The sequence below is a fragment of the Protomyctophum parallelum genome, assembly GCF_964188405.1.
Source record: "Protomyctophum parallelum genome assembly, chromosome: 2".
Classification (NCBI taxonomy): domain Eukaryota; kingdom Metazoa; phylum Chordata; class Actinopteri; order Myctophiformes; family Myctophidae; genus Protomyctophum; species Protomyctophum parallelum.
In genome coordinates, this window is record NC_139699.1 from 54,169,711 (window position 1) to 54,184,503 (window position 14,793).

At 44.6% G+C, this 14,793-nt stretch overlaps 1 protein-coding gene across 8 annotated transcripts in view; it reads right to left on the reverse strand.

Moving 5' to 3' along the window:
* The window catches only part of myo5aa (myosin VAa), a 116,475-nt gene that overhangs the window by 4,286 nt on the left and 97,396 nt on the right, over positions 1 to 14,793 (reverse strand). The window contains exons 29-38 of one of the 8 annotated variants that reach the window (XM_083759470.1): positions 13,681 to 13,781; positions 13,139 to 13,195; positions 9,534 to 9,614; positions 6,987 to 7,185; positions 5,931 to 5,996; positions 5,218 to 5,311; positions 2,424 to 2,570; positions 2,119 to 2,273; positions 1,688 to 1,777; positions 774 to 924 (exon numbers count right to left, since the gene is read on the reverse strand). In XM_083759470.1, coding sequence (XP_083615596.1) covers positions 774 to 924; positions 1,688 to 1,777; positions 2,119 to 2,273; positions 2,424 to 2,570; positions 5,218 to 5,311; positions 5,931 to 5,996; positions 6,987 to 7,185; positions 9,534 to 9,614; positions 13,139 to 13,195; positions 13,681 to 13,781 — 1,141 coding nt within the window. Of the gene's footprint in view, positions 1 to 773; positions 925 to 1,687; positions 1,778 to 2,118; positions 2,274 to 2,423; positions 2,574 to 5,217; positions 5,312 to 5,930; positions 5,997 to 6,986; positions 7,186 to 9,533; positions 9,615 to 13,138; positions 13,196 to 13,680; positions 13,782 to 14,793 lie in introns of all 8 variants that reach the window. The other 7 variants (XM_083759469.1, XM_083759471.1, XM_083759474.1 and 4 more) reach the window with 7 other exon arrangements.

Below are 14,793 nucleotides of genomic sequence, written 5' to 3' on the forward strand. Positions count from 1 at the left end.
AGAAAAAAATATATATATATTTTTTTATTATTATTTTGTAGGCCTCAATATCAGGTAGATTATAGTTATAGTCACCAATGTACACAGTTTTGTGTACAAATATTTATTTCCATTATTTATTTATTTTTACATAATAGGTAGTTAAACAACTAGTCGACTAGTAAACTAGGCAACTAGTAAAAATTACTAGAAGTGAATGCCCTAGGACACGCAGGATTCTGACTTAGAGGCGTTCAGTCATAAGCCCGCAGATGGTAGCGTCGCCCCATTGGATCCTCAGCCAAACACATGCACATGTACTGAACCTGCGGTTCCTCTCCTACCGAGCGGGGTTACTATTGCAACAACACATCATCACCAGCAGGGGTCACCAACATGTCCGCACACGGACAAATGTTTCCGTGGCCAAGACTGTCTTGTCCGTGGCAAATGTTTAGATTTTCTGTTTTACACACCATTATAATGTTCTTATTTTCATCATAACACCCACTTACTGAATGTCAATCTCCAGGTTTTTCTTCGGAATATGTTTGGCGATTATTTATTACGGCACTATGGCACATTAGGAGTCCACCACTAGTGCTAGTGGTTCTCAAATGTTATATTTGCGAAGACCGACCTTAACTCTGAGAGTGTTCAAATAGAACGGGTCCGTTTGTGGTTCCATTTGAACACTCTCAGAGTTACAGACCTGTTATTCATGGCTATCAATTTATGTGTTTCTGGTAATATTATTGTCCACTCATTTTGCACACACACGCACACACCCCTACCTATCATGGGTTGGAGGATGCTCTCCATGCATTTGATGAGCTGCTGGTAGATCTGGATGGCCAGGTCACTGATCACCTGTCTGTACTCGGCCAGGTCAAAGTTGGACAGGCAATGTTCAGTCTGCCGTGAAGTGTTGTGCTTCATGAAGGCCTGACGCACGCACACACGCACACGCACACACACACACACACACACACACACACACACACACACACACGCACACACACACACACACACACACACACACACACACACACACTTAATACAATTTGTCTATAATTCTGTGTCGTCACAAAGACAGTGTTTGTGTGTACCGTATCTGTAACGGTATTTATGTTTATGAGCTGTTGGGCAGAAACCTCTTATCTTTCTTTTCTAAATATTTTTATTCAGGTTTTTTGTAACAAGCCCAGGGGCAAGTATTAAACAGACATATAAAATATAAAACTAAAACTCAATCCCCTATCCCACCCTCCCCCCACCCACAATCCCAAGGATAGTCGGCAAGACAGTCTGGAGAAAAATAAAAATGTAATAAATATATCTATATACACATATACACAAAATACATGCATACATAATTACTTATTACAGTATTACATAGAAACCTCTTATCTACATACCGGTATTCTAACTTTTTGTGTGTATTTTTTCTTTCGTAAAATAATGTAATACCCGAGACATCAAAAGTAGCAGATCCTCAAGATCATAACGCAGCGCTTGTTTTGAGCTTGTCGATTTGCTAGTTTTGCATTTTTTTTATTTGAATCCTGAAAGTTAGTTTAGGACATATGAAGTTTCCACTCGACAGAGACTATAATGTGTGTGTGTGTACTGTGTGTGTGTACTGTGTGTGTGTACTGTGTGTGTGTGTGTGTGTGTGTGTGTGTGTGTGTGTGCGTGTGCGTCTCACCTCATCTCCACTGTACTGTTTCAGACAGTGCAGGAACCGGCATGTGTTGGACAACCAGAATGACACCGTCTCAAAGTCGTCCCCTCGTTTCTGACAGAGAGGAAAAAAACAAACACACTCACTAAATACTTCAACTCCCCATCATGCACTGCTCATCATGTACACACGCATAGTGCATGTTCTCATTCAAACACTTTATTCATACCCCCAAATGAACAAATTGTTTTTACAGCATCGGTTCTCGGACATCGTATTGGCCGCGGACCCCCATCTTAAAACGCACGCGCGCACACACGCACACGCACACGCACACACACACACACACACACACACACACACACACACACACACACACACACACACACACACACACACACACACACACACACACACACACACACACACACACACGCACACACACACACACGCACCTTGAGGATCTTCTTTATGCTGTTGATGGTGGAGGTGAGCAGAGTGCGGACCTTCTGGTCATCGTTGACGTAGTCTGCGTGTCTGAGGCACATGAAGAGGATGTAGGCTGGCAGACCTGGGATCAGATTCACCGCTACGCCGCGGGGCTTCAGCTCTGGCCACACAAACACACACACACACACACAGGAGGAACACAGGAACATTAGACATGTGGCCACACACACAGGAAGGACACAGGAACATTAGACAAAATCCTGCCTAGGGAATCAAATTGCTCAGGGCCGGCACTGTTATGAGAGATTACCTAGAATGAGGTTCTTGACCAGCCGGAGTTCATCCTCCTTCTTGTACTCCAGCATGCCCTGGAAGTCCTTCTCCCTGCGGGGGATGTTGACCGCTCGGACCGGTTCATCCACCATCTGACCCGGTGAGGTCTGACCCTCCCCCTGACCTGCTGGGACGCAGCACACAGCACAGGTTAAAGAAAATTATCAAAATCGAAAATTATTTTATGAACAGGCAAAGGATGCAAGTACCAGGGGTACCCACGCAATAAGGGTCACCTGAGGCAGATCGAACTTGTTCAGAAGGGCCCCATGAGATTATATTTTTTGTAGCGATGTCCCGATACACTTTTTTCGCTTCCGATCCGATCCCGATAACTCAATTTCTGTGTTAGCCGATACCGATACCGAATACGGATACCAGTGTCGTGATCTCATGTTGTGTTTATAGCTATATCTCATGTTGTGTTTATAGCAGACTCCTCACTCAAATGTGCACTTGCAGTTTGGGCAACTCCAAAGCACTCCAATGGTCCCAACATTTTATTTACCTGCCATCCAATCCAATCCAATCCACTTTATTTATATAGCACGTTTCAAAACTCTGAGTTTACAAAGTGCTGTACAGGAGAAAAATAAACACAAATGCACTAAGCTACCACACAGAATAACAACAGCGAGAAAACAAAGTACAAACAGTGAAAACAGCTGAGACACAATACAGAAAAACAGAAAAGCAACAGCATCACAGTGAGACAAAACATATACAAGGACCGAAGGAACTCAAGCGGGGTTAAAAGCCAAGGTATAGAGGTGGGTCTTTAGGCGAGATTTAAAAGTCTCGATGGAAGGGGCCAATTTGACGTGGGAGGGGAGTGCGTTCCATAGTTTGGGGGCTACAACAGAAAAGGCTCGGTCGCCTCTGGACTTTAAGCAGGTCTTCTTTGTGACCCTGAGATTAAGCTGGCCCTCAGACCGCAGTGACCTAGGAGGAGTATAGACCTCAATAAGGTCAGACAGATAAAGAGGAGCCAGACCATTAATAGATTTAAAGTAATTTTAAAATCCACGGCATGGATAACCCGCTCAAGATCGCTAAAAGATAGCACAGACTTGATTTTAGCCAGCAGCCTTAGATGATCAAAACTAGAGCTGACTACCGCATTAACCTGTTTATCAAGTTTAAGGGCATTGTCTAGTTTGACGCCAAGGTTAGAGACCACAGGTTTCACATATGGCTGCAGGGAACCTAGGTCAGTGGGAACGATACCAGGACCGCTAGGTCCAAACACTATAATCTCCGTTTTGCTTTCATTGATACTTAGAAAGTTAAGAGCCATCCATGCCTTGATGTCATTTAGACAGTCAAGCAGAGGTTTCAGGGAGCCGTTTCTGTCCTTTTTAAGGGGCATATAGATTTAGAGAATTGGCCCAATGATCGAGCCCTGGGGGACTCCAGAGGACAGGGGGGTGGAGGACGATACGAAGTCACCAAATTTAACAGAGAAGCATCTCTCCGATAAATAGGACGAGAACCAGGCTAAAGCGGTATCTCTGACACCAACACAAAGCTCCAAACGAGAATATTGTGATCAAGAGTGTCGAATGCGGAGCTTAGATCCAGGAGTAGTAGGATCACAAAGTCACCAGAGTCGATGGTCAATAGAATGTTATTGAAAACCCTCAACAACACTGACTCAGTACTGTGAAACACTTTAAACCCAGATTGAAAAACATCAAAAATGCTATTTAGCAGTTGAGAGTTGAGAAAAGCACAGTTTTCTCAAGGATCTTTGAAATGAACGGAAGCTTTGAGATGGGTCTGTAGTTAGATAGCCTCGATACCCAGGCTTTCATTTCGTCTGCGCGAAAAATGAAAGCCTGGATTTACGCATGGGCTGAACTGGTCTAAAAGTGGGAGTCAACCCTTCCGCGTAGGCGTCGCTCCAAATGATGTGACGTCAGGGCTCTGAGCGGTGTGCACCCCTCAAAATAACACCGTGAGGAAATCATTACCAGTGGAATTTCAAACGAGGCTATGCGAGGAAAATGAGAATGGCTGAAGAACCCACCACACCGTCTAAGAAAAAACCCAACGTGTGCCCACTCTGTGGAAATCACTCCACTCTCCACAAAAAGCGTTTTATACTCCAGCAACCAGTGGTTTCTGCTTCTGGTCGACAGTGCTGCACTGGGGGGGCGGGAGGAGAGACCGGGGATGACGGACAGATCGGTGAACCAATCAGGGTGCGCGTTTTTCTGAGCCGCGGCCCTCCCATCTAGGCCAGAAATGTCTAGCGTTAGCTCAGGCTAGTAGTTAGATAAAACAGAGGTATCCAGACTAGGTTTCTTTATCAGGCGTGACACCAGTGCTGTTTTAAAGTATACTGGTACAATACCTGAGACAAGGCTGCTATTTATGATGGTATGGACTCTGGGCCCAATGGTCTCCCAGACCTCCTTAAAGAGGTGTGTGGGGATAGCGTCTGTAGGACAGGATGATGTTTTGAGTTGAGAGACAAATTCACTAAGTTTAGAGAATGACACAGGCTGGAAATGATTAAATGTAGTTGTGCAGGTGACAGCCATGGAGGGGTCAAAAGCATAGTGTCAACCCCTTACCCCCTGTGTCGGATCTGTGGTTAGACTGGCATATTTGCCGATACCGATATGACCCGATATGACAAATAAGGGCCGATCCGATACCCCCGATACCGTATCGGGACATCACTAATTTGTAGTAGTCTAGCACAGTGTTGATCGAACCCGGGGGGACAGTGCCGTTACACACACAGTGACGAATGACCTCCTCACCTCCCATCTCTCCGATCTTCTTGGAGTAGACCTTCAGCTGCTTCTTCAGCTTCCGAATAGTTCGGTCCTGCTTCTCCAACTGTTCCATCAGGTCCTAAAGAGACACACGGAGGGAGAGAGAGATGGAGTGATGGAGGAGAAGAGAGTGACAATGAACAAAGCATTGAGAGACGGAACAACAACGGCACAAGCGAGAGGGCGTGAGAAAATGTGTGTGTGTGTGTGTGTGTGTGTGTGTGTGTGTGTGTGTGTGTGTGTGTGTGTGAACACAGAAAGACAGGTGAAAGAGGGAAGATAGATGTAAAGAGAGAGAGAGAGAGAGACGGATGAAAGAAAGAGGGAGAAACAGAGAGAGAAGCAGAGGGAGATGGGAAAAAAAAGAGTGAAGGCCAACAGTTAAGCTTGTTTAATAAGAACAGCTGCAGAGATCTTTGCATTAAAACGCCTTCAGAAATGTTGAGCATTCCACTTTGGTGTGTCATTTGGGTAGAATAATTCAAGGAAAGTGTTATATAATCAAAAGAGGCATTCATTGCTGTATAGTGATCGACTTGTCAGAGGAACAGGTGTGTGCGTTAGGAGGCGAGAGCGGGTGTGCTCAGCCTGTGGGTTAGAACACTCTGCGTAAAGAGTTAACACGCACACACGCACCTCAGTTAGTTACACATGCAGAAAAAAACAGGCCCACATAAATGCACACGGTCTCTACATACAACCATCCGTCGTAAAATGACGACTCGAGCTTCCCGGGACGCTGTGGGGTCTTCTGCCAGTATTTCCTGTCAGGTGACACCATCCACACAGTTGAGTGTGTGTGTGTGTGTGTGTGTGTGTGTGTGTGTGTGAAAAGCCCACCTAACCATGGTTCTCCCTCTGTTCTCAGTTCTCGTCAGCCCTCCCCCACCCTATTTCTCATTCTACTCCCTCTGTAGCCCCTGCCTTTACATGTTCCTGGCGGGGGTTTGTCGTGCCCGGGAGCATGCCGGACCCCCGAAGCCTCCCCAACTCGGCTTAAAAATTCCTTCGTCGTCGAAGGCCCGTCGTGGGCCATCTCCATCGAAGTTTACGTTGATGATTTTGATGAATCTTTCGTTTCTTTACGTTAATAAAATCCGTTAAGGTGGTGTGGTCCTTGATAGTGAATGGATGTAGACTGATTCCCATGGTAAATTACTTATAATACACAAACAATACACCTAAAGATCTTCTTGTATCAGCCAAACGAATAACAGACCTGCGTTATTTGTTCCTACGTTATTTGTTCCTACAGCGATTCAAGTGAAGATTAACTTTATTATTATTATTATTATTATATTATTATTATTATTATTATTATTATTTTTTTTTATTCATGTTTGCTTGGTTGCTTTAAAATGTATACAATTCTTTAAATATAATACATAAAATAAAATAAAAATCTTTTTGAAATAATAAATAGGCTATCTTCTTTTCAGGTAAAAGAAAATACCCGTGAGTTTTATCCCCTCAGCCATCGCGGCATTAAACAAACTGCTCCGCCGATAGGCTGGTTCTGTATACAGTCAGTGGGGACCTCATGTTTTTGTATCAAAATGGTGTAATGTTTTCCGTATGTGTCGTTTTGTTGTGGGTGTTGACCAGAGCTGTGAAGATGAATAATCTTCGAGGAACAACAACAACGATTATCATTATAAAAACGGTGTCCCGATCGACCCACTGTTTGGGGGTAACCAACCAGTGGTCTAAACAAAGTGAACACACTGGCGGTGACGTCGTATACAGGTACGTACCAGGTTCTCGTTGGTGAGGCGCGTGATCTCATGCTGCAGGCTGGCCTCGATGCGGGCCTCCGGAGGCAGCTGCAGGTTCTGCGCCAACAGCTGCTGCTGCCGGTTGTTCTCCTCCTTGACGTTCTGCAGCTCGCCGCGCAGCGCCTCCACCTCCACGTCGTAGCTGCGCCGCTGCCCCTGCAGCTGCGTCTCCAGCAGCCTGCATGAGGGGGGGGGGGGGGGGGGGGGTTGTGTGGTAGTGGAAAATGGAAGAGGGTATAGTACGGAGGAGAAGGAAGAAAATAGAGTGGGAGAAAGAGAGGAGTGATGCGGAACGACGGGACAAAAGATGGGGAGGGAGAGAGAGAGAGAGAGAACAATAAATCTGCATCGTAAAGTGAGAGTTGAGTGCAAGAGGTCTTCCCAGGTGCTTCCAGGTCAGAGGAGAGAGCGTTAGTTTTCACCCAACAGGGTGTCAAACAGCACCAACATGCTTGCTGTATACATGCTGGTGAGACATTATTAAGCATTATTAAACCGCATCATCAACCCTAGTGTCCCTAGTCTGGGTCATGGTGAACATTTTGCAAAAATAACAGATCACAGACGTGGTCGCAACACGACATCTGCTATTTTCAGCAAATGGATTCGGTGTAGAGGGGGGGGGGGGGGGGGGGGGAAGAAAAGAGCCAAGTACAGACCCCTGGGTGACCTCGGCCAATACATAGGCCAGTATATAAGGGTTTAGGTGGTTAAGATCAGAATACGCTCCACTCTCCTCTGTACCACATCAGCTCTGTTTGTGGTTTGTTTTGGCTAGTTCCAGTCCAATGTTTTCAGACATTTTGTGACTGAATACCTGACATGTGTGGGACAGATTGTATTGGCACAGATGCCTCAAATATAGCAACAACAATTGCTCAACTTGGATAGTGAAGGTTATTTTCCTTTCAAAGTGAACATATAATCGCGAAGGAATTCTGCGCACCTTCAGAGTATGTGGTTTAGGGAGATATCGGATACACATCTGAGTAGGATATTGTGTTATTATCAGACCTTTGTGATTTGGAAAGTGATCGTGTTTTTGATATTTTGTCAGCTGTGAAGCAATGCTCACAATGTCCGATAGGAATCTTTGACACAGAGGAGAGTTGATAGCGGTTACAGTTCAGGATAAAGACAGATATCTGTAGCTCTAAAACGCTGCACATGCCCATGATTCCAACCAGGTTAAGAAGAGAGTTTGACTGCCAAGCAGTCTCGTGTAGCCAGACAACTATTCTACAATCTTTGAATGCTATAGATGACTATAATGATGATGACTATATCTATGTATTTGATGTATTACCATGTGTTGTTCTTGCTTACTGAAAATCGGTCTGGATTAAAAGCGTCTGCTAAATGCCTAAATTGTAAATTGTATAGTCTTGAACTAAAGTTCTCAAACTCTGCCCAAACCCGACCAGGCCCGACTAAGCCCGGCCCGACCCGATGTTTTCGGGCCGGGCCGGGCCCAAAAATGATGCTAATTAGTCGGGCCGGGCCGAGCCTCGGGCTTGGTGATTTTCCGCAATTTTGTTCTTTTTTCTTCAGCAGCAAGCTAAATATGCTTTGATTATATTAATTATTTCTATCAGGACTATCCTCTGATCCTTTTCAGAGCTTCTGCCTTCCGTGCGTAATGCAGCGGTCTGGCTCATGAGACTACACTGCAGGAGAGTGACAGAGAACTGTAACACGGAGTGAGGCTGCAATGGCGCTTTTCCACGGCATGGTACAGTACCAACTGGGCTCTACTCCGTTTTTGGTTTTCCATTGGGCCAAATGTAGTACCTGCCTGGTACTTTTTGGGGGATCACATCCATCAAGGTTTCCAAGTGAGCCGAGGCAATACCGAAAGCCGACATGAAACACTGCCGGTCTACAATGTGAAATGAATAAATATTGAGCAACTGCAAGGCCTCGGTTATATCCGAAAATGTTATTAGAAACTGGTTTTGTTGGACAGATACTTTGAAGGGGTATACTGTCTGTAGTGGAAAACTAAATGTCATGGTACCAAAAGCGAGAACAGAGCCGAGTCAAGCAAGGGCTTTTCACATGGGAAGCGACTGACTGACAACACGCCTAGTAATTCATTTTCAATGAGAGGCCAGCGGGCAGGTAGAGGTGCGCGCGCGTGCAATCTGACAGGCGGAGATACAAGCGGGCACACTGTCGCGTTTTTGCCCGTTTCACTGAGCCAAGCGAGACCAGTCGCGGTTTCGCTCCCCATCTGAAAAGCCCTTCAAGCCAGAAAAGTGCTATATAAGAGTTAGGCCTATTTCTTTTTTTTAAATTATTATTATGAGTTGTACTTTAGACTGCAAGAGATGGCCACCGTAAGGAGAGAGAGACTGAAAAAGAGAGTGAGGAAGTCCGAAATGAAATTCAAAAGGAAAGCATTGAGAGTATTGAAGAAAAAATAATACATTCATCCCATTTGTGAGAAGAAGGCGACAAATGTCATGACTCATGCACACCAAATCTGATAAGAGAGCAGACATGTGCTGGAGAACACTGTTCCACCTGTTGGTCTCCTTTAACCCTTCATAAACCAGGTACAGTTCTCCGTCCTCATTCAGCTTATGGAGGTCTGGAGTGCGGGATCTGAACCACACGCGACCCACAGGGACATGGAAAGCAAAACACACACACACACACACACACACACACACACACACATTGGGGAGGGGAGGGAGGCGTTAACTGTTAGGCATGGTGAGAGTGGACACTGCGTGAGTGGAAATGGTCCGATTACATTCTGGTCTAGTGGTTCTCAAACCTTTTCATTCAACGCTCTGAGGGTGTACAAATGTTACATTTTATTTGTACACCCTCAGAGTTAGAGACCTGTAAGGGTGCATTTGGAACCTCTCTCAAGGAACCCTGAGGGTCCCTTGGACCCCATTTTAAGAGTACACTGGTTTAGTGGCTGTGTTTTAGTATTCATAGCCTGGAATGTGGCATTTGGAGGAGGAATATGCAGGGGGGAGGAATGCCATTTAACAAAATTGTATTTTCTTTAGACAGAAATAAACAAATTAACATTCTATATGATCGGTGATACATACTGTAGTGCAACGTAACTTCAGAGTAGCTCAGATCTTTGTCACATGTACGAGCATCATGATGTGTTCCACTGACTGTTAACGTTGCTGTGTTGTTAACTTGTTATCCAAGATAACGTATCGTTCTAAAAGGCTGTGATACCAACATGGCAACTGAGACACAATGCAGGGAGGTTGATCAATGGAAAACAACCCATTAAGGGAAAAAAATCTACTGTGTACATAATAATAGTAAATACAAATATAAAATATCTGAAACTTCCCCAAATTGTCCATTTTGTCCAAGACACCTCAGAATGTTGCTATGTACTGTAACACATGTAGTTATAACACATCAGAAAAGTAGCATGCAGGGATTAGGTAATTCAACTAGCATAACAAACCCTGATATTAGTTACAACAGCACCAACCCTACCACATTTATCTGTATACAGTGTGCCTTTCTTTGAACTTTCTTTTTAAACAAAGCCCGGATGAACCGATTAAAACCATGAAATCATCTGTGTCCTTTAAGCTATTCAAAATAGAAGACTGTACAAGCTCATATCGTTGTCACTTCACTTTGTTCAAATCCAATATATATTTAAAGCAAACATTTTTAATTCAAATAGTTTCTTCTGGACGCCCCCCCATCTCGAGATGGGGAGGGCGCGGCATGAAAAGGTTTGAGAACCTCTGACATGGCAAATAAGGCATTTTATAGAATCTTATATATTTCTAAACATTTTTGAAAAATCTTGAAAATGTTTGAACTACTTATTTAGAAGGCATTTTTAAATAACACAAATATAGCAGATGTACAGAAGCTCACAGCACGGCACGAAGTGGGGCACTGTGAGCTTGTATCAATATCTTTTAATAGCCAATGCTAACATCTACAATGACACTCTTTCCTGGTTTTAATGGGTAAATAAAGACCAGATTAAACCACCTCCACCACCACCTTGGCCATGATACAGCCATTCCAAAGCTGCCATGCAGGTGGAAAGGCCAACCTGGCATGGGCCCTGTAATGAAATGGAACACAATACTGTGGGAAATCATGTCTCATTCTGGGATCCAGCTGTCCTTAAGATGCTTTCCTTTCACTGGAATCCATTTTGGTTTGGGTTTGATAAGACAGCTCTGTAATCCATGCCAAAGCCAACCGTGCCGCATGTCAGTTTGGCTAAAAGCTATGCTACAGTATAGTCCCCCCCCCCCAAAGAGGAATAATAGTTGAGGGAAAGAAACTTGAAACTTCGGTTGTGAAATTAAATACACACACCATTAAAATAATTCACACCCAAATTGATATTACTTTCTATCAATTACTTACTATCATGGGAAAACTTCGAGTTGATGGACATTGGACAATTTGTTTTTCTCGCATTTCTCTACCACACACAGTGAATGAAGAATCCAAAAACTGAGAAAATAAATTAATAGTGGACCAAGAGAAAAACTGTGAAAAGTATAATTTGCATAAACTCTCCCACATGTCATGTATCCTGTTGGTCAGTACTTCAAAAACAGGTGCATTATCTTTGAAACTTTCATTCTATTATTTAAACAAATGAGAAGCGTGGTGAGCATGTGGGTTTCAACGCAAGCCCAGGCAAACTCTTGGTTTTTGATATTACTGGTTGGGGACCACCTGATGACCTCTCTCTTCCAGGCCAAAGCTTTATCCATTAGAAATGGATTATAATCGCATCATTGATGTATTTACAAACAGCTGTTTTTAAAATTAATAATAATAAATAATTTAGTCCCCACTGTATATGTATACCGACCAGTATGCACAGTCGGGAGTGACTTATTGTCGGTATCATCCGGTAAAACGCAGGAGTTTGTCCCCGTCACAATGTGCTAGACAGCTGGCTGGGAGACGGATTGCTGAGGTGGAGCGCCACACCTACCATCAGCTCCCAGTACTTTCCGCACGACTTGCCACACCCAAGCCGTGTTACTTATGTTGGCGGTGCCCGGGATATGTTGGCGGTGCCCGGGATATGTTGGCGGTGCCCGGGATATGTTGGCGGTGTCCGGGATATGTTGGCAGTGCGCCGGTGCCCGGGATATGTTGGCGGTGCCCGGGATCGAACCCATGAACTTGTGGTCCAAAGGCGAGAGCTCTACCGACTAAAGCTACACGGATGCAATTCATCATCTGCATTTACCCATCCTATAACTACTAGGATGGGTGAGCAGCCATTCTGTGATGCTCAGGGAGCAAATGAGAGTAGGGGTTAAGAGTCTTGCTCCAGGCCCAGGCGGTGGCGTAACCGTCTGGGCACCCGACTGGTAATCCAGTCGCAGTGTGCCACTGTGCCGCGGGTTCGACTCCCGAGCCCGACACGGCCTTTACTGCATGTCTTCCCCCATCTCTATCCCGTTTCCTGTCAGCCTACTGTCTGTCCCTTCAAAAAACCAATAAAAGGCGTAAGCAGCAAAAAAAATATCTTAAAAATCTTGCTCCTCAGGGACACACAGCGATCACATTGCTGGCCTGGCCTGGAATCTAACCTGCGACAACCAGGGCTAACTGACCACTCAGCTATGAATATTCTCCATTCACCGTGGAGGCATGCAAGAAATACAAAAATAATCTCCATCAGTCGAAGGCATCACAGCACAGGGTGAGCAATGAGTAATTGATAGAAAAGGTTATGTTGTGGGTGAAGTATTCCTTTAACACTGGCCATAGTGAACACTGCCACCATCGTAGATTGTTAGCCAGTAACCACTAGCTAGAGATGCTCATCATTTGACATGCTGTTAACACTGTCCAGTGGACAACACTGCCACCATCTGTTAGCTAGAGGTACTGCATTATTTTACATGCTGTTATTAGGGCAGAACCGCTACAAAAGCTCCCTCTCCTATTTTGGCATCTCTCATCATGCTGTTTAGGGTTCATCCCTGCTATGCACAGCTGACCAAGCTTTTCTGAATCAGGAACAAACAAAACAAACAAGCCACTTGCATTCCTTTCTGTGTTGTTTTTTAGCGCTAGCTAATGTGCGTGGCCATGTGTGCCGGCTTCCATGATGCACAGGCCGGCCACGTCTGATTCGTTACCTTAGCCTACTCAGGAGTTCATTGCCTTCCAGTGGTTTACGTAAGAACCTAGGGGATCTGTGTAGAACAGAGACAAGGGTTCACACACAGACAAACACACACACACTGTTGCAACTTGCAAGTGCAGAAACACACCTCATGCGCACATGATTGTGCACGCACGAACACGCTGGTGCTTGTGCAGTTAAGTAACAGACACAAAGCAATAGAGTGCGGGGGATGACGTCCATTTGTATAGTAGGCCAACCCGGAAGTTGCATCCAACGCGGATTCGCATCGCAGAGAATTTTGGATATGAAAATAAACTCTGTAGCAAATAATAGCAATTGTATATGAATTGCATTTCTGTCAAAGAACAACACAGAAATCTTTGGAACCCATTGTGAAATAACTTCCAGCTTTTTAGCACTACAAACTGCAACACTAGTATTCTCACATGAATCATTTGCAGCTGAATGAAATACACAGGCCGGGCTGAGAGAATAGAGTCAACATGTAGGGAAGCAGCAGCTGGGAGGTGCCGGTGGTAATTAACACAGTACCTGTTAGAGTCCTTGAGACCTACGTAGGCTTGCTTGAGTTCATCAGAGCCCTTCAACTTGGACACATCCACCACATAGTGAGAAGGCTCCGTCATGGTCTCCTATGGAGAGACAGAGAGACAGAGAGAGAGGAACTCATTCCAGCTCATTCCATAATAAACAGGGCTGGAGGAGCGGAACAAAATCCCCAAGCAAATTCAATTCACCCAGTCTTTGAACAGTTTAGAAAAAACACTGTTGAAAACTTGGCTGATGGGCAAGTTAGAATAGAGTTGTTGTTGAATGTTATTATTAGTGTTTAGCTATAATAGAATAACACGTATCATCAGTTAGATGCCATCAAGAAAGCCATAGCCACATGTGCCCAAAATGTGCTGACCTCATCACATTTGTCATGACGACTATGGCCGTTTCTTGTCCAAGGAGTATATTTTGTGCAAAACTAATGCTTGGAATGGATTCAGAATCATGAAACCCCCCTAGTTTGACAGTCACATGCTACGTAAAGCTAAAAGAAAGTTTGACATTTTTGTCTGCCATAGGATCTTAATGGTAGGGTCACAAGAAACCCCTAAAAGCATTGCCCAATAGTGACAGCCGGGCAGCAACTGGATTCATGAATGAATGTATATTATATAGACAATATTTTAGGCTAATAAAAAATACTATGTACCAAATTTCCCACCCGTCCACCTCGCCTGGCGAACTAATAGAAAAAAACCACACCCGTGTGAAGTGAGTGGTGCAACTCCGTGTGGGGGTTCCAGACACACAGGAACGCAACCAGGGTGCCGGCCTGATTCCGAAACGGTTGAGAAATGACAGAGTTACCGTGTGGGGGTCCCTCTACTGTACTGTACTGGCACACCCGAAATCACCATATATACAGTTAATATGTGCGTGTTTTTTAGGTTGCGCACAGGTGGTGAAAAACAATCGTGCTGTTTTTGTGCTCAGACCCACCCAGCCAGCCAGCCACCCACACACATAGCTCCGTAAGGGAGTGGTTGCACCACTCAAAACTCTGAAGCAATAAAAGCCTGAAGTGAAGCCATTCATTTACTTACATCATACGTGTTAACTATACTGAAATAAATAGTGCAGCCTTTATCA